Raw genomic sequence first — 15,919 nt, 5'->3', positions numbered from 1 at the left:
GACAAAAGTATGCCAGTACTCTTTACTTTATGAAGCCACAAGCACCTCTGCTAAAATTGCTAAAATACTTGTGGGCACACACCCCCCCTTAGGTGTGGGATAGCTGTGTTAGTATGTAGTAGAATAACCAAAAAATTTAAACACTACCAGATTTATGGCAGCATATGCTTTTGTGGACTAGAACCCACTTCGGATACACAAATGGAATCTTCAGTCAGAAGTAATCTACATGCGCGCGCACACAGATACAGAGGTCAAGAGGTCAAGAGTGGAGTTAAAAGGTAATGAATTATAAGATGTACAATCTGTGACATTTCTATGTGACACTCAAGAGTACATCAAGTACAGTGACCATTCACAACAATTGACACTGTTGGAAACATAGATCCAGGTGGGCAGCCGTGTTGGTCTGAAGCAACAGAAGAAAGTTAAGAGTCCAGCAGCACCTTTAAGACCAACAAAACAGTATTCAAGGTATGAGCTTTCCTGTGCATGCACACTTCCTCAGATACACTGAAATGGAAGTTACCAGTTCATATAAATATTTATAGAGACATATGCCTCTACACAGGTGAACAGCAAATTAGCATACAACTTAATGAAGATGTTTTGACATCTGCAAAGGCCAAACCGCAATAACAAGCTAGGTATATATGATCACCAGGTCACCATTTGTTTGGATTTAACTAAATGTAATTAAATTTAATTAAATTACAATTAAGAAAGATAACCTTACACATCTGTCTCCTATTTTGACATATATATTACTCCCCCTAATTAAATTAAATTAAATACCTTGAACAAAACTTTGTTGGTCTTAAAAGCGCCCCTGTACTCTTAACGTTGTTCTGGTGAAAACAGAGTTTACCAAGTTCAAAAATGTAATGCCTGTATTAGCCAAGAAATATGCTATCCCTAATTAATCCCTGATTAACAAAATTAAATCTACTGCATCTCCCACGGATATTTCTTTGCTAAAAAATGGCGACTTTTGGGACAGCAATAGACTGTCTTGATATATTTAAACATTCTCCACCAGACTTCTGAAGAAGAGTTGGTTTTTATACCCTGCTTTACTCTTAAAATGTTTCAGAACATCTTACAATGACATTCCCTTCCTTTTCCCACAACAGGCACCTTGTGAGATAGGTGGAGCTGAGAGAGCTCTGAGAGAGCTGTGACTGGCCCAAGATCACCCAGCAGGCTTCATGTGGAAGAGTGGGGAATCAAACCCAGTTCTCCAGATCAGAGTCTGTCGCTCTTAACCGCTACACCATGCTCAATCTAGCAGACTGGCTCCCCAACCAAAAAGATTCAACCATTTAGATGACATAAGAACATAAGAACATAAGAGACGCCAATGTTGGATCAGGCCAAAGACCCATCCCATCCAACACTCTGTCACACAGTGGCCAAAAATACCAGGTGCCATCAGGAGATCCACCAGTGAGGCCAGGACATTAGAAGCCCTCCCACTGTTGACCCCCCAAGCACCAAGAAAACAGAGCATCACTTGCCCCAGAGTCCCTATCTATACCTTGTGGCTAATAGCCACTGATGGACCTTTGCTCCATACACTTATCTAATTCCCTTTTGAAGCCGTCCATGCTTGTAGCCACCACCACTTCCTGTGGCAGTGAATTCCATGTGTTAATCACTCTTTGGGTGAAGAAGTACTTCCTTTTATCCATTCTAACCCGACTGCTCAGCAATTTCATTGAATGCCCACGAGTTCCTTTATTGTGAGAAAGGGAGAAAAGTACCTCTTTTTCTACCTGCTCTACCCCACTGCTTACCACCCTCCACTGAGAAAATTGCCCATTTATACTCACTCTCTGCTTTCTATTAATTAGCCAGTTTTTGATCCACAAAAGGACTTGTCCTTTTATCCCATGATTTTTGAGCTTACTTAGGAGCCTTTGATGAGAAACTTATCAAAAGTTTTCTGGAAGTCAAGGTAAACAATATCTATTGGGTCCCCCTTGTCCACATGTTTGTTCACCCCCTCAAAGAACACTAACAGGTTAGTGAGACAAGATCTTCCCTTACAGAACCCATGCTGAGTCTGCCTCAATAGGTTTTGTCCATCTCCCCCTATTTCAACCCATAGAATTTCCAGAAGCGAATCCAATTCTCTTAGCCTCTCAATCAGCACTGACCAGTGCTGGATGCTCAAAGCTCAAAAGGCATAGCTGAAGAGAAGCAACTCTCTTTGGAGGAGAGTTGTGGAGCTCAAAGCGTAACCTGCTTTGTCCTAAACTCGGTCCCTGAAAACTCCAGCTTAAACATTGCAGGTAGCAGATGTGGGGGAAAACTTTTCTCTACAGCTTTGTAGTCTCTCATATATATAATTCTGATTTCATATGAAGTATGGCAAACACAATATTATTTCACTCAGAAAACTGCCAGATACTTGTTTAGGTCAACTGAAGCAGAATTCACTCTTTTCTAAGGGCATTGTAATGTAAAATAGAAAGCTGGAAAGAATGGACAAAACCAGTATTTTTTAAAAGAGTGTCTTTTTAAAACCTCCCAAAAGCAATCTTCATGATGATAATACCTCAGAAACACCCTTCTATTCTTTTTTTATTCCAAGACAATGCACAAAATTCCAATTTAAATCCCAAGAATCATTAGTTTGAAGCACCATCGTTATTCTAACAGCTGGACAAAAAAAGAGTAGCCTTTGGATTTAAAGCAGAAAAGGGAATGTTCACAGTATTATTAAGTAGCAATGATTTCCCCCCCCCAATCCAAATTCCACTTCCAGCAATACCTGTAGGTACATCTTTCACAATTCATAACTTGACTTACAGAGATGTAAATCTTTTCACAGAGATGTAAATCTTTTCAAAGCAGCTTACATTCACCTCCCTTTCCTCTCCCCAGAACAGTCACCTTGTGAGGTGGATGGGGCTGAGAGAGTCCTGAGAGAACTGTGACTGGCCCAAGGTCACCCAGCAGGCTTCATCTGCAGAAGTGGGGGAACCAAACCAGTTCTCCAGATTAGAGCCTGCCGCTCTTAACCACTATACCACGCTGGCTCTCCTGTACAACTGTAAAGGTGAAAGAGCTGAACACAGTCTTTCATGCTCCAGTATAGCTGTGGTAAGGCACCACAAGATTCACAAATGATGCTATTTTCTGGCTCTACCCTGATCCAGAGACATTTGGAACAAAACAGCACAGGTTGTTCAGCTGAATGGTTATTAGCACTTTTAAGAATCAAAGTAGTATGCTTATAACGTTTCTAGAAAAGGGGGGGGAGACACAGGAAGCATTAAGCGGCTTCCCAATATTTAATTCTGACAAGAAACAGCCTGAGGGCCAGTAATACACAAAGCTGTTTCTCTCAGTGTCGCTTACTCTGCCACTCACTTTATATATATACACCCTGAGACTTGCTGGCATTGAGCCGGTTTGCTTGAGCCAAAGTTCAAGGTACTTGTTTAAACACTTTTTATTGAGGCCATGCATTGGAATAAGTCAAAGCTGAGCCATCTGCCAGTTACATGCTTCTCAGAGTGTGTGATATGATATGTCACAATACTGATCATGATTTGGCATGGCACACTGATATCTGAAAATGGTCCTATCATGAGAATGTACAACACGCAGCTAAAAACTTGCGTTTAAAAATACCATGGTTCTGAATTTCAATCAGCTGAATGGTTATTAGCACTTCTAAGAATCAAAGCAGTATGTTTATAATGTTTCTAGAAAAGGGGGGGGAGAGACAGGAAGCATTAAGCGGCTTCCCAATATTATTCTAAAAGATAACATATTATCTGAAATACTAGGATAAATAGCCACAAAATTTAGGATATTTTTTAAAACTTTTCTAGGATTGTACATTAGGGAAATTTTACGCTGCTACTAGAATATGTTCATAATCACTTTGAAAACAGTTATTTTAACACAATGTTTAATTGCTTACCAACCAACCAACTAAAGGGGGGGATCCCATTTGTTATTAACAGAACAATGGCATTCTTGACCAACACAGCTTAAAAATGCAGGCTAGCAATACATCCCAAAATAAAATGTATCGTCTCTTTCTAGCCAACAGAATTATGCTTAAACCAAGCTGACATCACAAACTACTGCTGAGTTACTCTGCTTCCCAGTTTTCTGGCCATGAATCTTCTGCACTCTATACAGAAAATGTAAACTTCAGCATCTAGCAACTATATGTCTACCACTGCAGAAGAAGAAGGCACCAGTATCTCCGCTCATTCCTGGTTCTAGTGTTCCTACTAGGGTTGCTACACACATCACCGGTCAGGATGGGGTTTCCCTCGATTTCAGGGACTCCAATCTGCCGCTGGCCATCACGTTGCCGACATCGGGGTGACACTCTAGCTTTTGGGCAAACTCTATGGTTTTGAGTTTTGCCGAAAAACTAGAATGCCCCCCCATGGCAGCAATGACATCATTTCCAGGTGACGTCATCGTGCTGCGCATGCAGAAGATTTCTGCATTAGTTTTCAACCTGGCCTGAAATTTCTGGAAGGACTAAAACATATTCTAAAAGATAACATATTATCTGAAATACTAGGATAAATAGCCACAAAATTTAGGATATTTTTTAAAACTTTTCTAGGATTGTACATTAGGGAAATTTTACGCTGCTACTAGAATATGTTCATAATCACTTTGAAAACAGTTATTTTAACACAATGTTTAATTGCTTACCAACCAACCAACTAAAGGGGGGGATCCCATTTGTTATTAACAGAACAATGGCATTCTTGACCAACACAGCTTAAAAATGCAGGCTAGCAATACATCCCAAAATAAAATATATCGTCTCTTTCTAGCCAGCAGAATTATGCTTAAACCAAGCTGACATCACAAACTACTGCTGAGTTACTCTGCTTCCCAGTTTTCTGGCCATGAATCTTTTGCACTCTATACAGAAAATGTAAACTTCAGCGTCTAGCAACTATATGTCTACCACTGCAGAAGAAGAAAGCACCAGTATCTCCGCTCATTCCTGGTTCTAGTGTTCCTACTAGGGTTGCCACACACATCACCGGTCAGGGTGGGGTTTCCCTCGATTTCAGGGACTCCAATCTGCCGCTGGCCATCACGTTGCCGACATCGGGGTGACACTCTAGCTTTTGGGCAAACTCTATGGTTTTGAGTTTTGCCGAAAAACTAGAATGCCCCCCCCATGGCAGCAATGCAATGACATCATTTCCAGGTGACGTCATCGTGCTGCGCATGCAGAAGATTCCGACAAGGACCTGGGAGCCCCCCACTGGATCAGAAGTAGGACCCGGCAACCCTAATTCCCACTGTTTGAAACAGGGTGGGTGGTGACATGGGGAACTGTTCCTCATTCCTTTGCTGCAAGTTTGGTAGTGGAAACTCACTTCAATTTGGGTAGTGGAAAGTGCCATCAAGTGACTATCAGATTATGGGAACCCCACAGGACTTTCAAGGCAAGAGACAGACAGAGGCTGTGGATGTGTTGTGATCGACGCCTCTCCGTAACCACGGAAGCTCCGCGGTACCTCCACAGAACCTCCACAGGAGGTATGATCGCTTTACTGCGTGTTAGTTTGCCCCGGGGCAAACAGCCACGCTTCTCCCCCGCAGTTTCCTGCGCGTGTGACCGGGGCCAGAGATGGTTTATCATTGCTTGTCTCTCCATTACTAGCCTGGACTTGCATGGTGAACTACCACCCAAGTACCAACCAGGGCTGACCCTGCTTAGCAGCCAAGATCTGAGGGCCTGCTGGTGTTCAGTGCCAGGTAAATACAGGGATCTCCTGAAGAACCATTGGGCTTTTCTGACCACTCCTTAATTTGCAGCTGTATATTGCTCTTTTCCTCTACACCTTGTTTTATTAGGCTTGTCTTAAATTTGGTTTGTCGTGTTTTAAGAATGTTTGCGGATCCAGTGAATCAAACCCATGTGATGCGGTAGCTAAAAAGGCAAATGTAATTTTGGGCTACATCAAAAGAAATATAGTGTCCAGATCACGTGAAGTGATGGTATCACTTTACTCTGCTCTAGTTAGACCTCACCTAGAGTATTGTGTTCAGTTTTGGGCACCACAATTTTAAAAAGATATAGACAAGGTGGAGCGTGTCCAGAGGAGGGCAACAAAGATGGTGAGGGGTCTGGAGATCAAGTCCTGTGAGGAAAGGTTGAAGGAGCTGGGTATGTTTAACCTGGAGAAGAGACGACTCAGAGGTGATATGGTAACCATCTTCAAGTACCTGAAGGGCTGTCATATAGAGGGTAGTATGGAGTTGTTTTCTGTTGCCCCAGAAGGTTGGACCAGAACCAATAGGTTGAAATTAAATCAGAAGAGTTTTCAGCTAAACACTGGGAAGAACTTCCTGACACAGTGGTTCCTCAGTGGAATAGGCTTCCTCGAGAGGTGGTAGGCTCTCCTTCTTTGGAGGTTTTCAAACAGAGGCTATCTGACAGCAATGCTGATTCTGTGAATTTAGGCAGATCATGAGGGGGAGGGCAGGAAGGGTTGTATCAGTGCTTAGTTCTTGTGGCCCTTTCTTACACGTCCAGGGAAATGCTGATCACCACAATGCAGTCAGGTAACAATTTTTCTCCAGGCCAGTTTGCCTGGAGATCCTGGAGGTTTTCTGTCATCATCTGGGTGTGAAACAGTGGTCACTGAGGGTGGGGGGGTGAGTATTTACAAATTTCCTTCCTTGTGCAGGGGGCTGGACTAGATGACACTGGAGATCCCTTCCATCTCTATGATTCTTTGAAACTCAGGGTATAAATATGTTAATATACCTGCCTAATACAATTCCCTGTCTAACATTATTAAGTCCTACTCTGACCAAAAGTGTATCATATATATTAACTGCAGGCCTGATTTTAGTACAGGGTTCCTAATTTTAGCACAGGGTTTGCAATTTCAATACACACTTCCCAGAATCAGGTAAATTTCAGCACCCTGTTTATCAATTCTGCCCATACAGCAAGATGATCAAAATCAGTTCTCTCCATTAACAAGCTCAAAATGCCAAAATAAGACATGCATGCACATACTTTGTTGAGCGTGTGTGCACATCTCCATCTGATTTTGGCATGTTGGGCTTATTAACACAAGACAGAAAGGTAATGCGTGCATGCACACACAAATCATGTCACAACTAATGATGCTGCCCAGTCATTACAGGGCAGGATGGATATTCCTGCTTCAATATTTAACAGGTCTTGTACGAACACAACCTCATTTTGATGGTTTTCAAGAATATCTATATTTGCATCTTTTTAATGCCACCCATGAGGATTTAGCTTAGATTTTGCAACCATAATAATTTTTCCTGACAGTTTTTCTTGCGAGCATTAATGTAAATAATGTCACAAATACTGCAGACTTGCACATAATTCAGTCATAATTTTAGCAGGCATATCTGTTCCTAAGTCAGGTGGCTGGAATGTGCAACAGGACTGTGCAACAGGAGAAGAAGGCTTGCAGGGACAATGAGAACAGAGAACAAAATATAACAATATTCATCATTGTGTCATCCATGGTTTAAATAATTTGGAATCTAAGTGTTTGTTTTGGATATCTCTCTCACTCTCTCCCTCCCTCCCTCCCTCAACCAAACTGGTTTCCAAGCATCTATGACTGACATTGTGGGGGTTTTGTTGTGACTGAGAAGGGTATATGCAGCTCAGTTTAGTTAGCAAAATCCAGGAGCGAAGCCTTCACAGACATACCCCTCTGTTTCTAGCATCTGATCTGAAGTCTTTGTATGATGGCTTCCTGACCTGCAACACCTGGGCCTTTTGTCATTTCTCTGCCCCAATGCCATTTGTTTGTTTTTTGTTCTCTGGTAAGGCAGGGGAAAGCACTGTTTGTTTTCCTCTAGCAGGGAGTCTGTCTCAGTACCCTTCTGGAGACCACAGGGGGGGCAGGTCAAAAGGACAGCAGATTCAGGGAGGGGCTTCCAGTCTCTCTCCAAAAGTAGATGAAAGTCACCAGACCAAAGCAAGGAGCAATCCACAAGCAAATAAGGTCCTTCAGACCAACACAGCTGCCCACCTGGATCTAAGGTCCTAAACCTATGTAATGAAGCTGGTAGCTGTAACTAGGGGTGTGCAAAAAAAGAAAAAAAGAAAAAATTCGGCCGATTTGGATTCGGCTGAATCAGGCAGAATCAATTTGGGCTAGCAATAAGACTCCCGCATGTCAGTTTCGTCAGTACCAACCGATTCTGGAGCCTTTTGGCCAGCGGAATGTCAATTTCAGTCCCATTATATCCTATGGGCCATTGAAGTCAATGGTGAAAACACAGGGTATATTCTGGGGGCTGGAGGGGAGGGGGTTTGAGAGAGAGGCTCCAAAATCTCAGGGTAGCTGCTGGAGCCTCTCCACAAGATACCCACCAAGTTGCAAGAACATTGGACCAGGGGGTCCAATTTTACGGGCCCCAAACAGGTTTCCCCCATCCCCTCCATTGTTCTCTATGTTGGGGGGGAAGTTACTTTTTCCCCACGGTGCTGTTAGTGGCTTGGGGGGGGAGGGGGTTTGAGGGAGAGGCTCTAAATTTTCAGGGTAGGTTCGGGAGCCTCTCCCCACATAAACCCCCATGTCCCAAAGCAATTGGACCAGTGGACTCAATTCTATGGGCACCCAAACAGGTTACCGCCATTACCTCCATTGTTTCCAATGCAGAAACCCAGCCAGTGGCACTTAAGGCAGGCAAGCAGGCAGCACCCATCAGTCAGACTCTCCCAGAGAATCTCAGGGAAAGTGAACTGTCTTGGCTTGTTTGCCATGAGAACAAGTGGCACACTCCAGAACAAGTAGCACTGTGGCAGTGCAAGCATGCCACGGTGCCACACAGAAACCCCAAAAGACCGACAGGAACAACATTTACACAGGCCTCTCCATGTGTCAGTTGATGGTGCAACCAGAAGTCCAGGGATGCAGCAGGTCAGGCCTGGGTAGAGTTGGGTAGAGCTGACTCTCTCTCCCCCCTTCCCAAGCAAGGAAGGTGGTGTACAAAGCAACACCACGAACCTTGCATGCTGCACATGCATGCAGCAATTGGCTGAAACTGGCCTCCCCCTTGTTGGTCTTTTGGGGTTTCTGTGTGGCACTGTGGCATGCTTGCACTGCCACAGTGCCACTTGTTCTGGAGTGTGCCACTTGTTCTCATGGCAAACAAGCACCTTCCAAGACAATTCACTTTCCCTGAGATTCTCTGGGAGAGTCTGACTGTAGGGTGCTGCCTGCTTGCCTGCCTTAAGTGCCGCTGGCTGGGTTTCCCCATTGGAAATAATGGAGGTAATGGGGGTAACCTGTTTGGGTGTCCATAGAATTGAGTCCACTGGTCCAATTGCTTTGGGACATGGGGGTTTATGTGGGGAGAGGCTCCCAAAGCTATCTTGAAAATTTGGAGCCTCTTCCTCAAACCCCCTCCCTCCCGAGCCACTAACAGCACCGTGGGGAAAAAGTAACTTTCCCTCCCAACATAGAGAACAATGGAGGGGATGGGGGCAACCTGTTCGGGGGCCCGTAAAATTGGACCCCCTGGTCCAATGTTCTTGCATCTTGGTGGGTATCTTGTGGAGAGACTCCAGCAGCTACCCTGAGATTTTGGAGCCTCTCTCTCAAACCCCCTCCCCTCAGCCCCCAGAATATACCCTATGTTTTCACCATTGACTTCAATGGCTCATAGAATATAATGGGGCCGAATTGCCGCCGAATTTCAGTGGCAATTCGGCAGCAAGCCAATTTGGATCAGAGAATCTGAATCGGCCAGCAGCAGCCCGAAAGGGGCCCACATGGGCCATTTTCGGGGGTGCATTCGGTTCAGATGAACCGAATGCACATCCCTAGCTGTAACATAGGTTCAAGTTAGCTGCCCTCTAGTGGCCACTTAGAAGGCAAACTAGCCATGCTTGTGATGACAGTGGAGATAGCAGAGTAAGTTTCCAAGATGGATGCCTGACTGCCTTGTGAACTATGACACAAGTAAACATCCTCTGGCTTTGCTGGTGAAGTCTCCAAACAAAGTAGCACTGCATTTTGGATTTTAATTTCTTATATTTCTACAAAATACACATGCAATAATAAACAAAAGCTGTACATTTACTATGCAGTTAGTAGAAAGCATTTTGAGTGACTTGAACCTTGTCTTTAAAAGTCTGCTCCTCCTTTTTTTTTTAAAGGCATAGGATATTTTCATACAATGTGCTTCCACAATTCTGATTTCTCATGGTGGGGTGGGTTATGGCCCTGCCCATATCTATGCATAGCACAGCATTCTACGTAGAATGCATTCCTTAAAGCCTTCAAATATAGCCATAGCATACTACTTAGTGCCTAATGTACCACTGTGTTAATCATTAGTATATTGATAGATTCTTACTTTGAAGCATTACATTTCTGATGTGCTGGAAATGGGCAATTTGCAGCTTTGACAGTGACAAGAACAAACGGATGAAATCAAAGGTATCATAATGTTAATTACATTGGACGGGGGGGGGGAATGAAGAAAAGAAAACATGGCTATATTACTTTAATCAAATCTGACACCTTCATTGCACCCATCACTTTCAGCACACCACACGAAAGAATCTATGATAACAGTGAGCTTTTCAAGAGGTTGGTGTGTGCTGTGTAAATTTATTTGTTTAACGCATATACATGCATGATTAATCTTATCACATCCAAGTCTAATCATATTATACCAACTTCTAAAAGTATATCTTCTATGTTTTCCTCAACTCCCATAATTTTCAAGATGGAACTAAAGCTTTCAACTACAAAACAAAATGGTGCTTGGTTACCTCATTGCATTTACTTATTCGCCTGGCCACAATGAGCTGAATCATTCCACGCTTGTTTCCTTCAGTGGACATAGATCGACGCAGGGTTTCCATGGCATCTTGGTTAGTTTTGCCCAATAAAGACTCCCCATTTACTGCTATTAGTTGATCGTTCACTCGGAGCCTTCCATCCTACCAAGGGAAAATTATTAAGAGAGTTTATGAAAAAGGAGATAATAGTTTTTGGCATCTTGGGCTATGAAGGGGAGAAGGAATTCTAATCCTCAAAGTTCACAGTAAAGTGAATATCATGGCTTTGAAGAACTTACTATTGATGTGTGTCTTCCAATCTGAGGATCACCAGATCTGCAAAATGGAGCCAGGGACAGATATGGGAGAAATTCTCTACAAACCTAAGAAGGCCTTGGTTTGCAGAAAATTCTGAAATCTTTTTTAAAACCTGTAGCTCTAAGAAAAGAACACTTATGAGTCTTTCAGTGGCCATTTTGGAGGTTGCTAGGCAATCCCAAACAATATTACAGAGTCTTCTAAACCTTGGTTTATGTAAATCAAAGGTGGGGGGCACTTGGAGGTCAAAAAAGCCCTGCAAAGGTTGCATCCCTCTCTTCAGTCATGCCCCTGATGGAGGTGGACTCTCCAGGTAAAGGACTGGCTAAAACAGTGGGATCTCAGTATCCACAAAGCTGGGCCCTTCCCTGCAACCTGGCCCCAAACAACTGGGCCAGACTTCTCCTAGACAGAAGCTGCCAGAGTGACAAAAGGAGGGAAAGCTAGGGGGCAGATAAAGGTAAGTCGGCTGGTGGGCGAAAATAAGGAAGCAGGAAAAGGGGAGAGGTCATGGGGGGCTTTGTAGAAATGAAAAGGGAAAATAGTGGAGATGGGGAAATGAGACCCCCCTGGAAATCCTTGCACATATGACATTTATCAAATATATGCTTGAGCTGCACATATTATAATCGGTGCACACAAACAGTATACCAAACTATGCAACGACAGTTGTTTCCTTTCTTTCCACTCAGGATCTTTAGAAGTAATCCCGAAAACATACCAGTTAAAATAAGTTGAAAACAAAAATAGATAAACCTGCACTCAACTAATCTTGTGGAGGGTTGCCAGCCCCCAGGTGGGAGTGGGGGATCCCAATTTCATGGGCACCTGCCTGCCGCCAGCCAGCTGGCCAGGGGTGAACCCCCACCCCTAACAGCCATGATCTGGTGTGACATCCCTGACCTGATGATGTTACACAGAAGTAACGTCATCACGCCAGGGATATTGTGTGGCGACGCTCTGGTATTTTGGGCAAAACTCTGGTTACTTCTGCATGATGTCAGGAACATCACACATGGCAACATCGTCCTGCCCCCCACACTCAGAAAGCTCCTTCCCACTCCCCACCAATGAAAGCTAAGGACCTGGCAACCCTAATCTTGTGATCTCTCACCTTTTTGCTGTCCCCTCAACTCCCATTGCCTTTTGCGATAGGCAGCAATGGGAGCAATAAGCTATTTATATTTATTTATATGAAGCACCAGTTTATGAATTCCCTTATTCTATGGAGGATCCACCTTACATGGCCTCTTCTGTCCATAGAAGTTAAGAAGGCAACAAAACCCAACCTAATTTAAACTCATTTTCCAGGTTGGCATCTTCCACATTCTGGGGTTGCACATAATCTTGTGTGTATGTGTTAAGTGCCATCAAGTCACTTCTAACTTATGGAGACCCTTCGAATTAAGGACCTCTAAAACATCCCACCACTGACAGCCTTGCTCAGATCCTGCAAACTGAAGGCTGTGACTTCTTTTATTGAGTTAACCCATCACATGTTGGGTTTTCCTCTTTTCCAACTGCTTTCAACTTCTTCTAGCATTATTCTCTTTTCCAGTGACTCTTGTCTTCTCATGATGTGACCAAAATACAACAGCCTCAGTTTAGTTGTTTTAGCTTCTAGGGTGAATTCAAGCTTGATTTGATATAGAAGACTCTTTGGGAGGGGGGGGAGGTTGTTTGTTTGTTTTGATGGTCCATGGTATCCACCTTAGAAGGTATAAAAAGTCTGTTCAACATTTTATCTCTTAAAGTGTTTCTGCTCCAGGTCTCTCTTGTCTTGTCTATGGCAGGATGTTTCCTTGTCACCATTAGTTTTACAATGTTACTGACTCTCATCCCTTTCATACAAATCTGAGCTGTAAGCCAGAGACAAGCACTCTGTTGCTTTGCAGCTATCTGACCCTCCTAGACGGTGGTTCTCCCAATGTCTAAAGTTGCTGTCTATGCTTGACTCTGCATGGCTAAGCTCAAAGCCTCTACGGAATTCCATTGCAGAACTGCACATACTGCAGTGATGCTGCAGGAATCCTGAATATCTTCAATAAGTGTCAGTAGCTATCTGCTACATCACGCAAAAAGATACACTAACCACAGAATGGACTCTTTGTTGGGTACTTTAGTCCAAAAATGCTCATGTTTGGAAACTGTCTAACTATAATAATATTTTATGTACACATTCTTACTTAACTAGTTGGTGACCAGAGTTGCTCAGAAAACAAACTCCAAATAGGATTATAGATGTTCTATAAAAACAATGTTTTACAGCAGATAACAAAAGCATGAAAATACAAGCCATTATATTAATTTATTTAGACATTTATACCCCGCTTTTCACTCTAATGGGTACCCAAAGCCGCTTACAATTCTGTTTCTCCCTCCTCCATTTTATCCCCACAACTACCACCTGCGGAGGTAGACTAGGCTGAGAGTGTATGACAAACCCAAAGCCACTCAGGGAGCTTCAAGTCAGAGTGGGAATTTGAATCTGGGTCTCCCAGTTCCTAGTCCGACACTCTAGCTACTACGCAATGCTAGGCAATGAATAGAAGACACAAAAGGAACTGGATCGCCCAAAGAACCAGCAGTAAAGTAAGTTTTCAGGCTCACTTAAAATTTAGATGGTTGTTCACTTACCTTGGAGGCAGCACCTCCATTAATAATGGACTTAACGAAGATGCCCAGGTCTGCGTGGTTCTCTTTTGATCGGTTTCCTTTGACGCTGACACCAAGCCCAGCTGACCCAGAATCATTAAGTGGGACTTCAAAAGTGAGGAATTCCCTGGTACCATCAGGGGTAAGGACGAGATCTTCTTCTTCTGCCTTCTGTTAAGAAGAGATTAACGATAGTGTCATTGAATAACATTTGTTGTTTGCAATTATTTCCTAGCCACAGCAATTCAAGTTTTCTAAAAAAATGCCCAATCTGCAAGACCAGAATAACTCCTATTAAATTCTACACGGAAATCTGTGGTAATCATGCATCTGGTAATACCTTCAAATAACTCCTAGAACCAGATGTGACCAGTTTATATGGGGTGCGTGACAGAGTCTGTATAAGCATGGATTGTTCAGATTTAATAAAAGAATGGCATTAGAGTATTTCATGTATCCCAAGCAGTAAGAGGGAAACACACAACATATGTGTACAAACACACTAATAGTTATTTTTGCCCACTGTTCTTTTTACCGTGAGGATTATCAATAAATGTACAATGAGACCAGATAAGTCTCTGTGTTCTGGAGTGCCAAAGAAGTCATATGGGATACAGCTGTGGTTACTATTTTTCCTTTAACCTTCTACATCTGTTCTCTTTTTACACACTTTCACCTTTGTTCCTATTCAAACATACAGGCAGTAACAAAGATATAGGCTACATTTAGACATTACAAATGCTTGTCAGTGAAGGGCGCAAACTTCTTCTCACAGAAGCATTTTTTAGATTCCTCCTGGTTTGGGAAGCCTTGAATCAATCTCCAGTCCTTCATAATGTCCCACAAACTGGATTTCTAAAGTTAGCTAAAGCCATGGTTCTGGAGTGAGGGGAAGGGAAACAATCTCCTATTTGCACAGGTCCCCGCAGTTGGATGTCATGCCAAACTGGAATTTAATTCAAGACTTCCCCAAACCAGGATGGCTTCAGTAACACTCCACATGTGAGGAGAAGGAGGAGGAACAAGAAAGTGAGCATTCAAGCATTACAACAAGCTTTGTTCCCACCATGGAGGTCCTGTCATGAGGTCTGAATGAGACCACGCTTGTTCATGAAAATTGTGAATGGACAAATACTTAGGGGGAAAAATTTTTTCATTAAAATTTGCATGCTATTAATTATGTGTTGCTATCTTGTGGTTAGGCATTTGTTTGACAAGTGCTTGTGGTGAATATCAACTGCTTTCAAGCAATTAGGCGCACCACTCTACACTGTTCCTGTGTGTCACTCCTGCCTGAAGATCAAGTGAAGAAGCTGCAAAATGTGGTTACTGTGTATTTTCCTTTCTCTTGCCAGAATGAGGAGAGTTCAAAAATTATCACACCAAGATGGACATTTATATAGTGTTCTCCTTGACAGCAGGAAGCCCCAGCAGAAGAGAGTAGAGGATGAAGAGTTTTGCCACAAACAATCTTTTCAGCAACAGGATACAAGACCCTGATCCTTATATAATAGAGGACTATTCATATTGAAGGATAATTCCCTCAGTAAGGGAGAACTGTTACCAGGGTATTCTTGGAAGAAAAGTGAATGAGTATAGCTTCCAGTGGACAATATTCAGAGAGTAATTAACAACTGGTGAACAATTCAAAAATGGCACAATTAGATAAAAGAAACACTTATATCGGGGAAAACCACAGGGAGTTCAGAAGGCCCAGACACTCGTTCCGGAGAGTCAATTTAAGTGAATTGCAGGACACAGGCAGCACACTTACCCACCAAAAGTGTCATGTGGTCCAGTGTTTCATTTAAAATGATTTTTCTGCCCTTGAGCCTGCCCTTTCACAACCACTGTTAGTGTAGCCACTAGCCTGGAGGGAAGCCATGCTGGCAGGCATTCAAAAGGTCCAGTAAATAAAATGAGATGCCAGTCCACATGATAAGCATGAGGAAAGAGTATGTGTGTTATATGCTGTCAAGTCAGTTCCAACTTGGCGACCCTATGAATTAATGTCCTCCGACACATCAGATCATTAACAGCCTTGCTCAGGGGTTTTGCAGACTGAAGGCTGTGGCTTCCTTTATTGAGTCAATCCATCTCATTTTGGGTCTTTCCCCCCTTTTCCTACTGCCTTTGACTTTTCCT

The 15,919-nt window shown here is 43.0% G+C and overlaps 1 protein-coding gene across 1 annotated transcript in view; it reads right to left on the bottom strand.

The window, feature by feature from the left end:
* PARD3 (par-3 family cell polarity regulator) overlaps positions 1-15,919 on the bottom strand; it is a gene marked incomplete at its 5' end in the record, with an annotated part of 471,015 nt that overhangs the window by 235,110 nt on the left and 219,986 nt on the right. Inside the window, 2 exons of the mRNA XM_015426744.1 lie at positions 10,793-10,963; positions 13,757-13,945. Coding sequence (XP_015282230.1) covers positions 10,793-10,963; positions 13,757-13,945 — 360 coding nt within the window. The remainder of the gene's footprint in view (positions 1-10,792; positions 10,964-13,756; positions 13,946-15,919) is intronic.

This window comes from Gekko japonicus, unplaced genomic scaffold (genome assembly GCF_001447785.1).
Source record: "Gekko japonicus isolate JY-2015 unplaced genomic scaffold, Gekko_japonicus_V1.1 scaffold230, whole genome shotgun sequence".
Classification (NCBI taxonomy): Eukaryota; Metazoa; Chordata; class Lepidosauria; order Squamata; family Gekkonidae; genus Gekko; species Gekko japonicus.
This window is presented reverse-complemented; position numbering and strand designations above follow the sequence as displayed.